The sequence below is a fragment of the Fomitopsis serialis genome (genome assembly GCF_022376445.1).
Source record: "Fomitopsis serialis strain Sig1Antser10 chromosome Unknown B0H18scaffold_3, whole genome shotgun sequence".
NCBI classification, from domain to species: Eukaryota; Fungi; Basidiomycota; class Agaricomycetes; order Polyporales; family Fomitopsidaceae; genus Fomitopsis; species Fomitopsis serialis.
The window spans coordinates 1548028-1565417 of NW_025954963.1; the positions used below are offsets into that span (position 1 = coordinate 1548028).

General features: G+C 58.3%; 8 protein-coding genes across 8 annotated transcripts; 4 read left to right on the forward strand and 4 right to left on the reverse strand.

Moving 5' to 3' along the window:
• Window positions 1-134: 134 nt before the first annotated feature.
• Window positions 135-2458, forward strand: B0H18DRAFT_1206894 (Sas10 C-terminal domain-containing protein; the record flags this gene model as incomplete). Its single annotated transcript, XM_048036192.1, has 6 exons — window positions 135-350; window positions 413-860; window positions 909-1070; window positions 1120-1175; window positions 1227-2148; window positions 2209-2458. The coding sequence occupies exons 1-6, from the start codon at window positions 221-223 to the stop codon at window positions 2456-2458; spliced, it is 1968 nt and encodes a 655-aa protein (XP_047900008.1). The 5' UTR covers window positions 135-220.
• A 351-nt stretch (window positions 2459-2809) lies between these two features.
• On the reverse strand, window positions 2810-6521 carry B0H18DRAFT_974835 (uncharacterized protein). Its single transcript, XM_048044028.1, has 17 exons — window positions 6241-6521; window positions 5993-6196; window positions 5875-5917; window positions 5727-5755; window positions 5568-5666; window positions 5487-5510; window positions 5261-5431; window positions 5102-5194; window positions 4802-5023; window positions 4512-4717; window positions 4430-4450; window positions 4322-4374; window positions 4074-4201; window positions 3864-3966; window positions 3524-3800; window positions 3264-3460; window positions 2810-3202 (listed from the first exon to the last, which is right to left on the reverse strand). Exons 1-17 carry the CDS (start codon window positions 6270-6272, stop codon window positions 3131-3133), a joined length of 1974 nt encoding a protein of 657 aa, XP_047900009.1. The 5' UTR covers window positions 6273-6521; the 3' UTR covers window positions 2810-3130.
• B0H18DRAFT_974850 (mitochondrial outer membrane translocase complex, subunit Tom22) lies at window positions 6522-7586 on the forward strand. The gene is made up of 3 exons (XM_048044029.1): window positions 6522-6839; window positions 6875-6977; window positions 7032-7586. Exons 1-3 carry the CDS (start codon window positions 6598-6600, stop codon window positions 7101-7103), a joined length of 417 nt encoding a protein of 138 aa, XP_047900010.1. The 5' UTR covers window positions 6522-6597; the 3' UTR covers window positions 7104-7586.
• On the reverse strand, window positions 7587-9448 carry B0H18DRAFT_974853 (uncharacterized protein). Its single transcript, XM_048044030.1, has 9 exons — window positions 9281-9448; window positions 9073-9226; window positions 8921-9015; window positions 8779-8868; window positions 8487-8667; window positions 8324-8379; window positions 7925-8265; window positions 7793-7841; window positions 7587-7734 (listed from the first exon to the last, which is right to left on the reverse strand). The coding sequence occupies exons 1-9, from the start codon at window positions 9338-9340 to the stop codon at window positions 7723-7725; spliced, it is 1038 nt and encodes a 345-aa protein (XP_047900011.1). The 5' UTR covers window positions 9341-9448; the 3' UTR covers window positions 7587-7722.
• A 189-nt stretch (window positions 9449-9637) lies between these two features.
• B0H18DRAFT_868483 (uncharacterized protein) lies at window positions 9638-9927 on the forward strand (the record flags this gene model as incomplete). Its single annotated transcript, XM_048039948.1, has 2 exons — window positions 9638-9760; window positions 9826-9927. 2 exons carry the CDS (start codon window positions 9638-9640, stop codon window positions 9925-9927), a joined length of 225 nt encoding a protein of 74 aa, XP_047900012.1.
• A 376-nt stretch (window positions 9928-10303) lies between these two features.
• Window positions 10304-11371, forward strand: B0H18DRAFT_328252 (uncharacterized protein). Its single transcript, XM_048037609.1, has one exon. The coding sequence runs from the start codon at window positions 10590-10592 to the stop codon at window positions 11214-11216; it is 627 nt and encodes a 208-aa protein (XP_047900013.1). The 5' UTR covers window positions 10304-10589; the 3' UTR covers window positions 11217-11371.
• On the reverse strand, window positions 11372-12055 carry B0H18DRAFT_328253 (uncharacterized protein). Its single transcript, XM_048037610.1, has one exon. The coding sequence runs from the start codon at window positions 11871-11873 to the stop codon at window positions 11526-11528; it is 348 nt and encodes a 115-aa protein (XP_047900014.1). The 5' UTR covers window positions 11874-12055; the 3' UTR covers window positions 11372-11525.
• A 2803-nt stretch (window positions 12056-14858) lies between these two features.
• B0H18DRAFT_974866 (CAF1-domain-containing protein) lies at window positions 14859-16366 on the reverse strand. Its single transcript, XM_048044031.1, has 5 exons — window positions 16156-16366; window positions 15907-16100; window positions 15688-15849; window positions 15449-15626; window positions 14859-15375 (listed from the first exon to the last, which is right to left on the reverse strand). The coding sequence occupies exons 1-5, from the start codon at window positions 16246-16248 to the stop codon at window positions 14956-14958; spliced, it is 1047 nt and encodes a 348-aa protein (XP_047900015.1). The 5' UTR covers window positions 16249-16366; the 3' UTR covers window positions 14859-14955.
• Window positions 16367-17390: the final 1024 nt, after the last annotated feature.

Consider the following 17390-nt stretch of genomic DNA (forward strand, 5'->3'; position numbering starts at 1 on the left):
TGACTGATACACTAGATCGCATCATTACAAGACGCAGAAACAGCGAGGGTGCGGCGTGTGAGCGAGCCACGTGAAATGCAAGGCGTTCAGTAGGTTTTCCAAATTAAGCAAGCAGGATTTTCATCTCCCGTGTGGCTGCCGCCCAGCGCTACTAACACAATCGCCACACCGACTTTCAGGCTCTATACAATCACTCTTTGGGTCATTCTCTCTGTCTACAATGGCAAGGAAGCGTGGAACAGGCAAGGCAAAAGGCTCTCGGCCAAAACCGAGAGGAGTCAACCCGAAAGAGAGCAAGATCGCGAAATGGGACAAGCCGTTAGACATACCGCTGGACGAAGAGGACCAGTGTATGTGGCGAGTTTTATATTCTTTCGGACACAAGTTGATTTATTTGTCATTGCACGCGCAGTCCACACATCTCGCGACAAGATACTTGGGGGCGACGGCGAGGACGACGAGGACGAAGGCGACGAAGACGAGGTATTCGCGTTGAAGGGTATGTCTGAGGGCTCAGATGAAGACGAGAATGCAGACGAAGAGGACGTGGACGATCAGGATCACATAGGCGAGCTGAGCGGAGGTTCCAAGAGTGACCACAAAGCAAAAGGGAAGAAAGGCAAGGCTATGAAGTCTCCGTCAGCGTCTGGGGATGAGGAGGACGAGGAAGAAGAAGGTTGGGGGAAGAAGAAGGCCGCGTACTACTCGTCCAATGCTGCACAAATTGAGTCCGAAGACGAGGAGGCGAATGAATTGGAAGAGCAGGAGGCGAAGCGGTTGCAGGTCAAAGCCAGGGAGACCATGGCCGACGATGACTTCGGCTTGGGGGATCCAATAGAGACTGCAGCAGAAGCTGACGAGTGAGTGATGCATGCCCCGGTATATCCTACATCTCTGACATTGTATAGAATGATATTGGACGTCCCGCCGCCGGTCCTACAGTATTTACCGACAGACAAACAATCGTTAGTGAGGCATCTCGAGAAGAATAACCCAGAGGCTCTCGCACTTGCACGGGACTGGGACGATACAGCACACAAAGTAATGGAAACACAGTCAAAATTATCCTCGTATGTCATTCTATCCTGAGTTCGGTCTTCATTCTCACTCTCCTTACAGACTAGAAACGAGCGTTCCTGACGCTCTCAGCTCCGGCATGTCTCACTTATACTATCGTATGTCGTTCGGTATATTATCGTTTGGCGCCATGAGCTCACACGATTCAGAGGCATTGCTCACATATGCGACCACGGTTGCCTTTTATTTGCACCTACGGACAAGCGAGAAGTATGTGCAACGGCCTGACCTTCTCCGTACCCATCCCATTCTCCAAAGGCTCCTATCGCTCAAGCAAGCTATGTCTTCACTCGAAGATCTGAATCTCGCTCTCGATGAGGAGGACGAGGACGACAGCCTATCACACGACGACGATATGAAGGACGCCAAAGCACTCTGGTTGGAGGAGCAGCTCAGTAGTCTGGAACCTGACGAGTTGCGCGCCCTTCTCAAGGAAGCCGACTCACTGGCCAAGGACGCGCAAGGTGAATCCTCGGCGAAGCGAAGGTCTAAAGCCTCCAGCCAGAAGTCAGAGGAGCCTCCGAAAAAGAAGCGGAAAACAAGCAAAGCGTCCGGAGAGTCTAAACCCGCTACACCCGTGTTCGATCTCGTCGAGCCCGACATCGCGCAAAGCAAGCCTGTCGCTTCGAGCAGCCGCTCGGGTCCCTCGTCAACCGATGTCTACGGCGAGGCTACGTCCCTCCAGGCAGCCGATGCTGCCGACAAGCAAGCTCGGAAGAAGTCCCTGCGCTTCCATGCAGCGAGAATTGAAAACACGAACGCGCGAAGGCAGAATGCGCGCAGTAACGCCATGGGTGGAGACGACGATATACCGTACCGTGAACGGAAGAAGGCGAAGGAAGCTCGATTGGCGCGCGAGGTAGCGAAGGGCCGCGGTGAGGGCGGTGACGACCTCGATGACGCGGAGCCCGAGCCGAGGCGGCGAGATAAAAAGCGGGCCCGAGATGAGGACAGTGACTCCGACGGCGGTGACGGCGATGCCGATGGCTACTACGAGCTTGTCCAACGCAAGTCTAAGGAGAGGAAGGAGAAGAAGAAGGCGGAGTACGAAGCGGCCAAGGCGGCTGAGAGGTGAGCTCCGAAACTCAATCCCGTCTCCTGCTACATAAGCTTACTTCCCACTCAACGTAGGCCTGATATCGATGAGAGTGCTGACGGCCCTCGCGCCTTGACGCGGGCTATTCTCAAGAACAAGGGCTTGACTCCCCATCGCGGGAAGTCCGTTCGTAATCCTCGGGTCAAGAAACGGCAGAAGTACGAGAAAGCGAAGAAGAAGGTCTCCTCGCAGAAGGCCGTCTACAAGGGTGGTATCAGCGATACTGGGCACTACGACGGCGAAAAGTCGGGCATCTCGCGTGTGGTGAAGAGTGTCCGTCTGTAATGCTGTCAATGTCATAGCGGTCACGCAGACCTCGGGAGGGGTTACACGTTTTGTATCTACTGCGTAACGTACAGAACGCGCTTTGTTTTTGGATCAAGTACAGTAGATCGTGTCCTATACCACAATGATCTATGAGATGCAAGGTCCCAGGCAGACACTCGTACTACAGACATTACATATCCAACCTCACAGAACAGAACGTTGAGGTCGCTACATTCCATGACTACAATTCCATGAAGGTCCGTCCCCGTACCCACCGCTTACACAAGCCCTAGTCCGTTGGATGCAATGCTAAAACAAGGAAACGAAGGTGTCCGAATGCCGCACTGAGCGAGCTCACCCGACATACCCACCAAACATAGGTGGGTCCACAACCATCGCGTTGCTCGCTGGACCCATAGACGCGCCCATACCCCCGCCGGACCTGGGGTACACCGACATCATATGGTTCAGATCCAGCTCGCCCGCAATAGCCAGTGCGTACACGCGCCGCATCTCTGCAGCCTGCTCCGCGCACTCCTCGTACGCGTAGCCGTACTGTTCGAGGCCCTCGATACAGTTCTTGACCTCCGGCCGTCCGAGGCGCGCGAGAAGCATGCCCGCCTGGATGATGCTGACGTGCATGACCGCCGAGTCCAGCCTCTGCGAACGACCGAGCACGCCCATCAGCTCTCACTCACGCTTCCGGGGAAGCCCCCCTCTCGTAAAACGCACCAGATAGCCGTTCAACGTGAGGATGCCGGCCTGGGCAGGCGGAGGTTCGCGTGAGCTGCGGTGACGTACTCGGAGGCATGCCTAGACTCACCAGGCCCGCGATGCGCGTCGCGGATGCCAACGCGGTATCCAGAACCTTCTGCTTCTGCCCTTCGATCTCCATCGCCTTGGGGTGCAGGTGACCTGGGCTGCCCGTGCGCTGGAGGTCGTTGATCTCCCTGATCCCAAAGTCGTCCACCGCGCTGAACAGCACGATCCACATGATATGGTACGTCGCGTCGCTCGCACCTACAGCCGCCAAACGAACGCATCCTCAGCATACACAAGCGCTCACCTGCCTGAGGTACTCACAAGCCGTCACGGCGCTGACAAAGTCCCAGCCCGAGTCAAAATTGTTCGGCACGCCGACGTGCTGGAGGTACTCCTCGCGCCAGTCGCTCAGAAGGTTCATGAAGTTGTTCAGGATCTCGAGCGGGACCCCGTCGGACTCGGTCGCGGGGCGCCAGAGCTGGCGCGACATCTGGCGGGAGATCCGCGCGAGCGCATGCGACGCACGGTAGTACCCCTGCGGAGGATCGTCTCGATCAGTCCGCGGACGATACGAGCCCTGTAGGTCACTGACCAGAAACTGCAGCGCAGACGCGTGTCAATAATACTACTCTAGCGGGATGCATGTGGGGGCACGGCTTACCTCCAGCTGCTCACGGGGCGACGGCTGAGTCCCCTGGGTTTCGAGGTGCTCAGGCGCGACGGGACCCACAGTGTAGAAATCGATATCGTAATCGTCGTCGTCCCTGCAACACCGACGCCGCACAGTGCGCGGCTCATCAGCGACTCAAAATCACAACACCACCCCAACTGTATAGCAGGGGAAGCGCACGAGCACGACGGGAGCACTCACAGCATCGGCTTGCGCCTGTAGTACACGCTCCGATACGCGTCGGCGAGACAGGCCATCCACCACGCGAAGATCATCGTCCCACGGTCCTCTTGGTCCTGGATGTTCGACATGACCGACTTGTGGTTGATCTGTGTGAGTGGGCGCGTTAGCCGATGATCGAGGATCGGGCTTGCCGGGCGGGACGATCGTGACGTAAGAAGCGCGGGAGAAACAGCGGCTCCGAACGACGAAGGGTCCGACAGACGCACCTGGAGGTCGAGTAAAAGGCGGATGGCGGACATCAGCCAGAAGCCGTGATAACCTGCCAATACGCTGAATATGCATTGTTGGTGTCCATAGCAGCAGAATTGGCTCACCATCTGCGGCGTCCATGTTCTCTGGACAAAGTTCCAGAACGGTCAGCTGCGTTCGACTTCTCAACCAGAAGTCTGCTCGTACGATTCTGCATGGGCTCAATTAAGAGTGCAATCACAACGTGGTCCGCCGTTGGGATGCGGTGGACCTTCAAGTCCTCCGCCAGATCGCGCGCACGGTTGATTAGCGTTTTCGCGATATGGCTCTGGTTGCCATTCTGATTACGGTCTGCCATGAGTAGCGGGTGCTCCGAGAACTTGGCGCCCCATGCAATGACCGTCGCGACGAGCCTGAAAAACATACACACGGTTCAGCGCTCCGAGTACAACTCAGAGACATGGCTCGCAGGGACGCGGTCGGACAATGGAACGCACGCGGGATGGAGCGGTTTGTGCGCGTCATTCTGCGGCTGGGCGCTCTTGGATAGGAAGGACGCTGTCGACGACGCGGACGGTGGCGTGTGCGGCGAATGGCTGCGCGATTGCGGCGCGACGTACAGGCTGAAGTGCAGCCGCGCGCGGAACTGTGCAGGATTGAGCAGCGGGAGGCGCGTGTGCACGATCTGGAAGTAGACCTCGACCAGGTCCAGAGCGAGTCTGCGACGTAAGACGCACATGCGCACGTCCGTTAGCGAGTCTGATCTGGGGTGCGAAGGGAAGGGGGAAGGACGCAACTCGACGCGGAAAGATTCTTCGGATAGTCGGGGCGCCGCCTCGCCCCAGTCCGCGTACGCACCAGGAAGCCCCGCCGAGGCGTGATACGTCGAGCTGGAGCAGGCAAGACGTCAGCGCGGGGAACGTTCTGGGGTGAACATCTGGGGAAATGAAATGAACCTGGGGACCGGGGGCGAGAACAAATACGCGAGCAGTTCTCGCGTGGACGTGTGCGATGTGACGGGGTGATACTGCGGCCAGTATGTCTGAGACGGTCGGAGGGCGGTCGTGCTGGGGTAGTTGGGCGACGTCGGTGCGTGGCCGGGCGTAGGCTGCTCTATTACGGTGGGGCTATTCCGGGGCAATCACGGTGAGTGGGAATATGTCAGCGGTCGAGCGTACGTACCCCCGGGACGAACTCGCAGTCGGGCTGTTTGGCTCGTGCTCAAAATACCATAACGACCACTATCTGATTAGATATGCTTACATCTGGGCGGGGGTGGTGATGGTGCCGCTGAGAGCTCGGGGCCGCCTGGAGGCAGCGGCGCTGCGCTTCTTCTCGGTCGTCGCGGCTTGGACAAAATGCCTGCAGGGAGATCGTACCCAATTTAATGGTGAGGTATGCGCAGGTACAACGGACACTGACGTGCATGGATAATTCTTGGACAGACAGTGCTACAGTGGCGCTGGAGTCAGCGCTGGCGTCGTGGGAGCCGACGAGGAATTACCTGGCACTGAGGGAGATGTAAGGCGAGTCAGGGAAGAGGTAGGCTGAAGAGAGGAGGGGCGTGTACCTTGTCGAGGCCGGGGAGCTGGTTGCACTTTACTTTCCGTGCTCTGCGGAGATGTGCGAGGCGTTGAGCGCGCTGGTAGATGTACAAGGCGAACAAGCGGGCGCGGGGAGAAGCGTACCTGCAGGCATCACAGGCGGTGTTCTGCTTGCGGGGCGGGGGCAGGGTCTTTGCGAGTTCGTGGATCTGGTTCTGCATGGTGGTGCTCGTGAGTTTGAAGGCCCCTGGCGAGGGCGGGGTGAGCAGGCTGGCTGGGACGGCGGGTGCGGGGCTGGGTGGCCACCGACCTTGCGCGCCCGCACGCGAGGACTCTGGGGCGTGGCCGCTGTTGTCCATGGCGGGGGAGGAGGACTGTGCGTTTAGGGAGACGATGTCGCGTCGAATCCGGGGCTATGCGCCATCCAACCCACTCTCCTTACGATTTGCGGCGGAGCACACGGCCCAGATCAAATCTCGGTCCCGATTGCCCACGCGCCTCCGTCACGCCCTGCCATCGCCCAATAGCAACCAGCCGGTTCGTCGCAATTCCCTCATTTGGCCCGCTTTTTCCACGCATTTCCCAGTCATTTACGGCAGCCGTGACTCCTCCGTGACTCCCGCTGCCACCTCCCACGTGCCCGTGACGCGCGGCGCACCGGCCCAAATTTCGGAGGCAAAGGCGCCCGCCGTCACTGTCAGTGCACGTACACACACAGTCAGTCGCAGCCAGCAGCCAAGTCGCCCGCCATGGTCAAGGTAGAGATCGTCGAGGAAAAGGACAACCAGGAGACCAACTCCCCCTACGCGTCTTCCTCCTCCTCCCGCACGTCCTCCTCCGTCTCCCTCTCTTCCGTCGGCTCCGAACTCGATGGCGAAGAGTCCTTCTACGAACGCCTCGCCGCCCTCGTGGACATCGTGCCCCCCACGACCCGCCACAAAATCTCCTCGCGCCTCTCAAAGACGACCGGCTTCTTCAAGACGACGGTAAGGTCGTCGGCAACATCGTCTGGATAGTCACCACCAGCGCCCTCCTCGTCGGCCTCCCGCTCGCGCTCAGCCTCGAGGACGAGGCAAAGATCGTCGCCCAGGAGAAGGAGATGCTCGCCCAGCAACAAGGAGCCCAACACGTAAGTCCTGTCTGACCACTCCGCGTGCCCGCACGCGCTCACGTCCGCTGGCAGATGGCATCCATGTACGCACCCCCCATCGCCGGCGAGAACCAGCAAAAGGGCGTCGTGCCGCCCGGCTTCTGATCGCACGCACACGCACACACATCGCATATGCCCGCGTCGTCACGACTCTGCTTGCTTCCCACTCCCCACTTTGTACTGTATCATAACCATACATACTAGTCAGCTTTTCTCGCCTCTCTGTCCCCACCTCATCGCGCTGCGTAAACGCTTTCCCCGCCCTCGGTGTCCCGCCGGCGTGCAGGGTCTCCGCGAAGATCTATATAAAAGTCCGCACCTCCAGCCTCCCATTCTCATGGCCACCATATCCGGATTGTTGCGACGTCGTCCGTGTGAGTCTCTATGCCATGGTCACCATTCTGACGGCGCTGCGCCGTCACCGAGCACGCCAATAATACGGTGGTGACCGTTGGGTGACCGCGGTCCGGTGAATTCTGAGCGTGAACGCCGGCGACCTCGGTACTGCTGCAGCTTCGCAACTATTAAGTTAGTGCAGCTGTCCGTACATTCCTCGGGCAATCTGTTGCCCTGGCGTCTTATCCCTTACGCAATGTCAATCAGACCAATTCACGACTTTGCATTGAGTGCTCTCGTACGACGTGCGACGTGGAAGCCAGACAAGCGACACCTCTCATTGAAGCAAATGATATTCTACGAGACGGACCACATGTCCACGCCACCGTTACAATCCGTACTGCGGAGAACCATCGTGAACCACTCAGCGCATCACAGGATGGCAGGACACGACTCACCTCGGCATCCCTCGAAGAGGGGAAAACAACCGGCCGGGTGAAGTTCTCCCTGCAGGTCATAATCAATTCCCATCAGCATAACCCATACGACACGCCACAACGACGCTCGGCGACAGAAGAAATGTCACGTACGCCGAGCGGTACCGCCTGAGGTACGAGATCGCATGCTGCTCGATCTCATCCGGGACGACACCGACTTTCCCAGTCGCCGGGCACGTCAACATCGTCGATGTACCGGCGACGACTTCGTCCGGGCTCAGCGCGGGCCACCACACCGCCTGCGCGGCCCTGGCGAGCGCGAGCGCGACGGGCTTCGGCACGACGGGCGCGCGCGAATGGGGGTTGTACGTCACGCTCGAGACGAGCGTCAGCAGGTACTCGTACGTGAGCGTCGACGGGCCCGGGAGGTTGAGCACGCCCGGGAGCGAGGGCACGGAGATGAGGTTGGCGAGCGCCTGCGCGACGTCGAAGACCTACGAAGACGGCATGGGTGAGTGGGCGAGAGCGTGGGCGCCGGCGGGCGGGGCTCACATGGACGGGGCGGATCTTTGTCGCCATATTATTGAGCTTCCACCAGATTGGCCAGACTAGAAAGAAGAACGAGTGACAGGGAAGGCGACAAATACGAAGTACGAAGGGCGAGGGTGAGCAGAGGGTCCAGCCAACGAGAGCACGCGAATTTGAGGGGACGTACGAGCCATGTTGTTCAGGAGCCTGTCCTCGTAGCCGAACATGATCGCCGGGCGGACGATGGTCGCGTCGGGAAACGCCTCGCGGACGAGGTCGTCCCCGCGCGCCTTGGACTTGTAGAACGCGGACGGCGAGTCGTGCGCCGCGTTCAGGTGCGAGACGTGCACGAACCGCGGGACGCCCGCCTTCGCTGCGATTGCGCGATGCGCTGCGCGCCCTGCGCGTGCACGGCGTCGAAGCTGAAGTTCCTGCGAGGGGATCAGTGCCTAGAGAGCAGGTGCGTGGTGGGGGCTTACTTGGTTCGTATCCCGGCCGACGAGGTTGTAGACGATGTCGGAATGTCTCAGACACTCCTCGATTTGGTCGTCCCTGCGGAGGTCCCATTCCTGGTTCAGCGTTAGCATGCCGCACACATAACCTGAGCGTCGCTGTACACACCGTCATAACGATCTGGCCAAGATCGCCCATGGGCTTCAAATGCCTCTTCTCATCCTCCTCGCGGTACGGAATGACCACCTGCGTGCCAGCCTTCGCTGCATCCCCATTTCACGTCGGCATCTGCTATGATGCCCCATAAGCAGACTACGTACCGAGCTTCGCAACGGTGTACCTCCCCAAGAACCCCGTGCACCCAAAAACAGTAGCGACATGGCCCGTCGTCGCGCTCCGTCCAGGCGGGCCGTACGAGACGATGGGCCCTTTCTTCGGCAGCGCGACAAGGTCATGATACGCCCTCTGCAGGTTCTGTATACCACCGTCACCACCACGCCCAGCCTCAAACTCAACAGCACGACGCACCTTTCTTTGCTGAGCGACTGCGCGCCGCAAAGGCACGCAGTTCGTCGACGTGGCCAACATCTGCGCTGGCGGCGGTGAGTAGAGACTGAAGGGGACGATGAGCAGCGGACTCAGACGGACGGTACACTCGTCCTCGCCGCCGTGCGTGACGCCGGCGAACCGACCGGCCTTTCCCGGCAGGTCGCATTTTCGCTCGATTTGGGAAAGCTATGGGCGCTTCTGCCGTCTCGTCCTTCCTTCAAGTTGCTCTCCTCCGCGTGCCCGTGTAGTGACCGATCCTGCTTCAACTTGTCGCTTTCATATAAAAATTCGCTGCACCTATTTTCGGATTTGCAATGGTGCAAGGTAAACCAAGGCATGCAGAAGTCACAGGCTTCCGGCTCCCGCCACGCTGCGAAAGCCGCTGCACAGACGAAGAAGGGCAGGCGGTATGCCGCACCCAAGAAGAAGGACGCAGCACAACACGCTGCCATACACAAGGTGAGAGTTTCTGCTCATTCCAAGTCTAATAATATCAAGGCCGCGGTGCTGACGGAGCTGCGTAGCAACTGAGCGCGAAGATCAACAGGAGCATCGAGCAGCAGGTCGCCTCGGCCGCCTCGTCTGGCAAGCTGACCATCATGAAGAACGTTGCGATGGAGGGGTGAGCCGTGTGCGCGATGCTACTCTGAGGAGTTGGATTTGACCGCCATTCCAGGAACGCCACGAAAGAGAAAGAAACCAAAGGCAAGAAGTCGTAACACCGTCATGACTACGCACAGTGGGTCTTCCCCCGCGGTCTCGTGCTCTGTTGAATGCTCACTAGTACTACTGCGATATAGAACAACGGTGTGCCATCCATAGCGAGGGGCGGAATACGTATCCGCCACGATCGCTCCGTGGCCTATGTTCACCAGGACAGACACCATGGCACGTCCGGCCAGCCCACAGACACTGAGATAGGCTCACAAGATTCCACATCGAACACCGCATACGGCCTAAAAATACGATGTATTGCTTGCTTTTATGATGCTACAATGACGGGGTGGGGATGGGGGAAGGATGCATTGTATGTTACGGAACGAAACCATTGCCCAGTGCAAGAGACGCAGAAAGAAGACGACACTCGGGGGAACCCTGGCACTATGAGACACAGAGACAGACGAGGGAGTACATGCGAGGAGAGCGACGAGACAGTGATGATGCGATGCATGACATGAGAACTGCGTGAACGACGATGATTGTGTATGAAGGCGATTGCGACTTGGTGGGTTGTGGAAGGGGGGAAGGGGAAGTGGTGATGGATGATTGCATGGGTGATTGAGGGTCCATGATGCGTGAGACAAATGAACCCGAGAAAAAAGAACGGAGACTCATAAAGCAGGAATGCGCGAGCGCGCTTTTGACATACATACCTAACCGGAGAGGCTGGACCTGCGGACGGCGTCGCATACGACGGAGCACGCAGGCAGCAATACGATACGATACAAAGGGCGAAAGTCGTCCCTCGAAGGTCGGAAGTCGACGAGCGGGAATCAAAGGCAGTGGTGGTCGGACGGCACCGGGCAAAAGCAAAAGGCGCATCACAAGAGAACGCATCCCGTCAATCATCGTGATGACGGACGATGGCCACCAGGATCTCACGGAGGACCTCGTCCTGGTCGGCAGATATGATGTCTTGGTGGGTGGACGCAAAGTCTCGAAGTGCCGCGACCATGTGCTCCGCTTCCTCCATCGTCTCCACCTTGGGCGGCTCCTTGACGATGTTCATCTTAGGCACGACGTAAATCTCCTGCTGCGTCAGCCCGTCCTCGGACGGCACCATCACCGGGATCGGATCGGGGACGGTGACAGGGACTGGCTCGGGTTGCTCGTACTCAGGCTCTGGAGCAGGCGGGACCCATACTGGCTGTGGGTCCTGGCGCGGGACAGACGGTTGGGGCGACGCCGTACGTAGGAATCCGCACCCAAACGCACGCATCTTATCGGCGTCCGTGCCGTTGCCGGTGTACTTGCCCTTCTTGATGCCATGGCGCGCCTTGAAGTTCTCCACCCAACCCGAGCTCGCCTTGAACCTGTCTTCACCGATGTTCAGGAACCCCGCGATCTCGCGCGCCTTGTTACGGATCATCGCGTCGGTGAAGACCGTCCCAACGCGCTCGTTCCTACCGAGCCAAACGAGCATTTGCTGTTCGATGGCAGGGAACTTGCTCGGGCTAGGCGACGGCATCAGACCGCAGCACGCACACGACACGGACGAGGCGACTTACCGCCATTTCGCGACCTGCAGCTTCTCGTCGTCTTTGACGTTCAACCAGCGGTCCTTCTCCTTGAGTATCTTGCTGACAGTGCTGCGCTCGACGCCAAAGCGGGCAGCGATCTCCTCCTGCTTCATGCCCGGGTTATCCCGGTGGCACATACATATCTTCTTGCGGTCGGTGCTCCAAAGCCGCTGTTTGCGGTGCTTGGGCTGACGCGGCTCCTGCGGATCGGGCTGCTGCTGAATCTGGGAGCCCGAGGCGGAGGAGAAGGATGTCCTGGACGACGCTAGTGAAACGACGCTATTGGCGGGTGATGCAGAACGAGGATTCGAAGATGATATGGAGCTGGACATTGCTCGTGTCTGATAGCACGGGTACGGATACGGATACGGAGGCAGACCAAGCGCTGCCTGTATCTCAGAGTCCGGGCTCGCATAAAGCGGCGGTGGAGGATGGCGGAGAGGCGAGGGCGGGCGGGGACTCTGCTGGCCAGGCAAGGCCACAGAGTTTGTGCGCCGCTTGAGTGATATGGGACGTCAGTACGACAGCACAGAGGAGAACGTGGAGTACGAACGTAGTACGACCGGGGCGGCGCCTGAGCCGTTGTACGCGCCCTGCGGCGCGTGAGGATGCGACTGGGCCCAATGCTGCTCTCGATCTGGGGCGAGTCGAAGGAGGCCCCGTGGCTGGATGCGCTCGAATCGATGGTGGGTGATGCGTAGACGTTAGCGGATCGTGGCTGCGTAAGGGGCGTGGAGGTCGTCGGGTAGTCGATGCTCTCGTCTGAATGGCTCATGGTCGAGTAGAGCGACGAGTTGGAGAGCGACGAGCTGGTGGATGCGGAGCTGTTGGGCGGGGACGCATGGGCTTGCTGGGGCTGCCAGGCCATGGGTTGGTGATGGCCGTTGTGGACGACGGGGAAGGGGCGAGGGTGGTGGTCGAAGAAGGGCGACGTGTTGTGATACACGAGGCCGGCGGGGCCATACTGCGTGTCCATTGTCGTGAGCGGCGTGACTGGTGTGGCGTTGTCTTCATCCGCTGCCCGCGACTACGACGCCCCCTCGCGCAGGTGATGGTCGAGGGAGACGAGCAGTGCGCCGCCGCCTTTTGAAGTTTTCCTTCACGGCCAGAATCAGTCGGCAGCCAGGGAACTCTGTCGATCGGGCTGCGATCCGACCAGGCGTGGCGCAAGCCTGCGTGGCTCACGCTCGCCCGTCGCTGCAACTCGCCCTCCTCCTGCGCTATCTCCCCCAGTCAGCCCTGATGGGCTCTCCGTGCGTGCAGGGTGCTCGTGCTCTCCCCTCCCTCCTTGAAACGTCGCCCCAGCCACCGACACGCCCTGCAGCGCGGTGGCTGAACTGCCAGAAGCACGACTTCTCGTCCAAGCGCCCGTCTGCCACCTGCTGCCTGTGGATCTGCCATGCCAGAACACAGGCTCCTCCCTCCGCGGAGCTCTGTCTGTCCTCTCCTCCGCTTCTCTCACTGGACACTAATATAACTCTGTCCTCTTTCTCTCACAGCCATCTTCGCGGCGCCCACACAGCAGTACGCCGCCGTCTCACACTCAGAATTGAGTCCCAGTGGGCTAAACACGCTTTCTGCGTAGCAAGTGCCAGTCCGTCTTGACATGCGATCAAATATGCTGCCCCCATACCTGGTCAGCGCAACATGCCTTCTTGGCCATAATGTCTCCCTCCGCCGGCCAGCCGTACAAAGACCGTACTGTCGTGCGAGCAGCATGATATCGAAACGCATCCATACAAGGCCAATCAGCGAACCTGGATCACCAGAAATGCGTCCTCTTCATGAGGATTCGGCATGATGTCCCGAGCCTAAAGTGGTTCCGCTTCTGCTGATCCACCCTGGTCCCATAAGTGGACCTTCCACCAGATCTCCGGGAGCATTCATTCAATCTCTCTTCATTGCGCCATCTCTCATGTTCATACTACTGGCGATGCATTGTACCCCGTTGATCCGCGCCATATATCAACTCCTTCCATTTTGACGCTACCCAAATTCGGCTACTGAGTAGTACCTCAAGCGATCCATGAGCCAGACCCCGGCACCCACCCTCTGCGCCGCCCCCCAATCGTATCCAAGACACCGAAAACGCCTCTCCTCACCTGCGGCTGAGTATTCCGCCCGGTACGTCAGGCCCCTCTCTCTCCCGATCAAACCTCACGCCGACACGTTGAAACAGGACACCCTGGGTTCTTGGGTGCGGCTAGCGAGCGGAGCGAACCCTGAGTCAATGGCGTACGTACGCATGCCCACCCACCGTGCTCCATGCCGCTGGCGTGCGGCGGTTCCCACCGCCTCTGCGAGAAGCGTCCAAGGATGACGAATGGGACCTTCTCGACTCCTCCTGATGGGAGCTCCTCTGGCGCAATGTCAAGGCAGTAACTTGAGGCTGCGTCGCAGGCATCCAGAACTGCTACGCTATCCGTTGACCAATTTCTGCGACCGTGCATCCGTAACTTTTCTGGCTGCTGACCGATCTGCCTGCACAGCGACCTGCCGCGATATTCGTGCCAAACGTCAACAATAGGCCCGCTCCCATGATGGTCCCCGGAACAGTGTCAAAGACACCAGGCCCTCGCGGACCCAGAACATGCCGAAACAATGCGACGCGGGCGTCGCAAGAAGACCGCTGCCTATCCGGGGCTGTTAGTCTGGGAACCTGTATACGAACGCTGGTCAGGAAACCCGGAACGGCTCCCGGCATCAGCAGCCGGAGCTTCTTCTTGCTGCTTGACGAAGTCCTCTCTACTTGCGATCCGCGATAGGCCGAGGCGTTACCGTCGCACTGAATGGCAAATGTGGCAGCAATAACAAGTTGCCAATGTCAAAACTCTCGATTTATGGCGGCCGAACGATAGAACTGCCTGCCAACCTTTCTAGGGTACGTTGATCTGGGCACTGTTGCTCTATCTGGCTTGGCTACGGACCCATCGTGCATCAAATTCCGGGAGGGAGAATTGCCAAACTATCGCATTCGCCCATATACCCCTGAACGGAACCTGCAGAAGCCTTCATTGCGGAGGGAGCGCCACCATTTGCGCAGACAGCGGTATGGTCCGAAAACGCTGCAGGCGTATCCACGTTCAGTCGCCCTCGCGCGTGGTCCTGGCCGAATTGGCGTAAGGCGCATGGCTTCCGGAACCGAGATAGACGCATCCACGTCGCTCGGGGCGCCCCATTCAACGGCTAACTAACCAAGCCTTTCGTCGCTAAACGCGCTCAGCTACATTGACCGCCCATACCGACGCCAACCTGTGGGGCCAACCCTAACGGCGTTACTAAACGGGCCCTTGATGCTTAGACGCCGCACATAGCCAGAGAGGCGGAACAAACACTATACTCAATAAACTACAACAGCTAGGAAACAGTCCGTACAGCCGCAACACCTGTTCTCCTCCTACGCCTGCATCCACCCTACCTCCCACCGCCAACGCCAATCGCCGTCCGCATATAATGCCCATTCGCGCCCATAGCGCCGTACGGCGTTCCTGGAGGTAATGGCGTAGGCAGCGTCGACGCCAACGCCGGAGTACTCATCGAGCCAAGGCCCATCGCGACGGCGGCGACGTTATGGTTCTGTGCGGGGCCGGGCGTCTGGTTGTGCTCGCGTGCGACGCCGGTGCGGTCCTCGCGCTCGGCGATAGTCGCGGCGGTCCCGCGCATGGGCTCGCCGATGCCGTTCGCGATGAAGGTCTGCCCGAGCCCGTAGAGCTTGTGGTTGTACTCCGCGTCGTCGATGTAGTCGCTGAAGTAGAGCTCGCGCATTTTGAAGAAAGTGGATGCGGTGAGAAGCGAGTCGGAGCCTGCTTGATGGGAGGGACCTATTCGCATGACCTGCAGTGTGGATGGGTTGGTAAGGTGTCGAGAGGCAGAATAGAGCCTGGTGCGAGGTGGATCAAACCCTTACCCCAAGGTCGTCTGCAACATCTTGTAGGCCGCCCTTCAGCACCTTACATGCTCGCATGACAAACTTTATGTCGTATATTGTTGGGAACCATGTTCGCAGGACGTCGAAGAACATCTCTTCGGTCGTGGGTAATGATTCGGCAGTGAGGAGCTTGACAAAGTAGCCAAAGTCGTATCCGCTTCGGGAGGACACCATGTAAGCATGTTGGCAACGCGGGGACCCGCGCACGGGGTACATACCTGTGGAAGGATATCCACTTCGTTTCTGGCGTGAGCACGAGGCCCGACGTGATCATCAACTCGGCGAAGTCATTGGGCTCGATGCCCATTTCTTCGTGTCGTTGAAGGTCGATGCCAGACTTCTGCAGCAGCTCTATCGACTCGGGAGCGTACATGTCGTCGCTGCACGTTACGTAATCAACGCGCCGGGACAGAGTCACTAAGAAAGGGGATCCTCACTTCACGCTGAAGTGGAAGTTGAACTGCCATGTCGAGACGTCCTGCGGGTAGCCCCCATCCTCATCTGCCAGAGTGAGACCGACCTGGATGATCTTGAGTAGGTCGACGTTACACCGCATGGTCTGGTAGTGGTAGTCGGACGATGTCTTGAACGAGCCAATCGGACGCGCGACAACGCCAGGAAACTCGGTGTCCTATGAGATCGTAAGCACTGGAATGCCCTCGAAGAGCGACGAGACGGATATAGACCATTGCGACGTAGGGATACTTGTCAATGAGGTCGCGGATGTTATTCATCTCTTGCTCGAGATTCGGTGCCCATACTTCTCGTATTCGAGACATGCTCCTGCTTCCACCTGTCTCTCCCGAAGTTCAAGTGTAGATTCCAACGAGGCGAGCAGTAATGAGAAGATAGCGCGGTAAACGGAGCGAGCTTTGGGACGGAAGGGTGGCTGAAGAGTCGAGACGCGTACCGCATGTTGTCGATCGTTTGGTCCCCGCCACCAGTGTCGGCGCTTAGGATGCTCCCCGAGAGCCGTAAATGGTAACTGCCCTCTCCCAAACGCCGAGCGCTTGCTTCCCGAACTTCGTGCAGCTCGTTCACTGCCCACATTTACTTCACAGCATGATGCTGTGTACGGCTTTACGTGCTAAACGTTTTGCTAGTTCAAAACTGGTAAAGTGACCCCGGTGGTAGTTTATTATTGGCAGTGGCCTCCTGGCATGCATTGAGATGTGTATAGGATAAGAAAAATAGGAAGTTCAATACGAAGATTGATTTCTGAACATCCGAAGGATTAGATTAGCTGGTGAGTACGCTTTGGCTCCTCAGGATGGTCGTCGCAGTCATCCATCACAAATAGCACAGTTCTCAGCTTGTCCGAACTCGAACAAGTCTCAGGCAACTCGCTATTTGCGGTGTACGGCTGCAGACGACAATCCTCAAGGAACCGAGGCGTGTTGGGTAGGAAAGCTGCTCCACGAATCATCAGCGAACTTCGAGTGTGACAACGATGTAATATCAATACTGTATGCTAGTATGCCAGTGCATCCTCGATTCTTCCATCTTCTTGTGCGCTGTCTACCACCTTGATGGCGGTACATTGTGAAGTTTTCATGGTGTATGTGTGCATTATGCTTACCACTACTTTGCAAACTTCCTTGGCTGCATTGATAGCCCAGGCTGGGGGTCAGTTGATACACAGTGAGAGCAGGAACTTGAAGCGGACTGTCGACAGGGAATCCTCCAAAGGATGAACCTTTATACCTCTCAGTAAGCGCAGTCGGGCTCCGAAGTAAATTGCGTCGATGACGGACTCCGATGCTTTGCCGCAACACAACAAACCTTCTTTTGCAAGCACCCCAATATTGCGCGGTACCTGGCGGGCGAAGCCTCGGATGTCGTCGTACTCGAGTGTACCTCCTAAGTCTACATGACCGCGGATTCATATCTGAATCTGCGGTCATATCCGCACTTTAGTATT

Bases quoted from the DNA above. Each gene is read 5' to 3' on its own strand.
- B0H18DRAFT_974835 (XM_048044028.1), bottom strand. From the start codon at position 6,272: ATGGCGCATAGCCCCGGATTCGACGCGACATC. The intron at 5,667-5,726 runs GTCAGTGTCCGT...ATCTCCCTGCAG, and splicing joins TCCAAGAATTATCCATGCAC to GCATTTTGTCCAAGCCGCGA. The intron at 5,511-5,567 runs GTAAGCATATCT...CGAGCCAAACAG, and splicing joins ATCACCACCCCCGCCCAGAT to CCCGACTGCGAGTTCGTCCC.
- B0H18DRAFT_974850 (XM_048044029.1), top strand. From the start codon at position 6,598: ATGGTCAAGGTAGAGATCGTCGAGGAAAAGGACAACCAGGAGACCAAC. The intron at 6,840-6,874 runs GTCGTCGGCAAC...AGTCACCACCAG, and splicing joins TTCTTCAAGACGACGGTAAG to CGCCCTCCTCGTCGGCCTCC. The intron at 6,978-7,031 runs GTAAGTCCTGTC...GTCCGCTGGCAG, and splicing joins AGCAACAAGGAGCCCAACAC to ATGGCATCCATGTACGCACC.
- B0H18DRAFT_974853 (XM_048044030.1), bottom strand. From the start codon at position 9,340: ATGTTGGCCACGTCGACGAACTGCGTGCCTTTGCGGCGCGCAGTCGCT. The intron at 9,016-9,072 runs GTACGTAGTCTG...ATGGGGATGCAG, and splicing joins GTACACCGTTGCGAAGCTCG to CGAAGGCTGGCACGCAGGTG. The intron at 8,668-8,778 runs GTAAGCCCCCAC...ATCGCAGCGAAG, and splicing joins TCGGCCGGGATACGAACCAA to GCGGGCGTCCCGCGGTTCGT.
- B0H18DRAFT_328252 (XM_048037609.1), top strand. From the start codon at position 10,590: ATGATGCGTGAGACAAATGAACCCGAGAAAAAAGAACGGAGACTCATA.
- B0H18DRAFT_328253 (XM_048037610.1), bottom strand. From the start codon at position 11,873: ATGTCCAGCTCCATATCATCTTCGAATCCTCGTTCTGCATCACCCGCC.
- B0H18DRAFT_974866 (XM_048044031.1), bottom strand. From the start codon at position 16,248: ATGTCTCGAATACGAGAAGTATGGGCACCGAATCTCGAGCAAGAGATG. The intron at 15,850-15,906 runs GTGAGGATCCCC...CGTAACGTGCAG, and splicing joins AACTTCCACTTCAGCGTGAA to CGACGACATGTACGCTCCCG. The intron at 15,627-15,687 runs GTATGTACCCCG...GTCCTCCCGAAG, and splicing joins AAGTGGATATCCTTCCACAG to CGGATACGACTTTGGCTACT.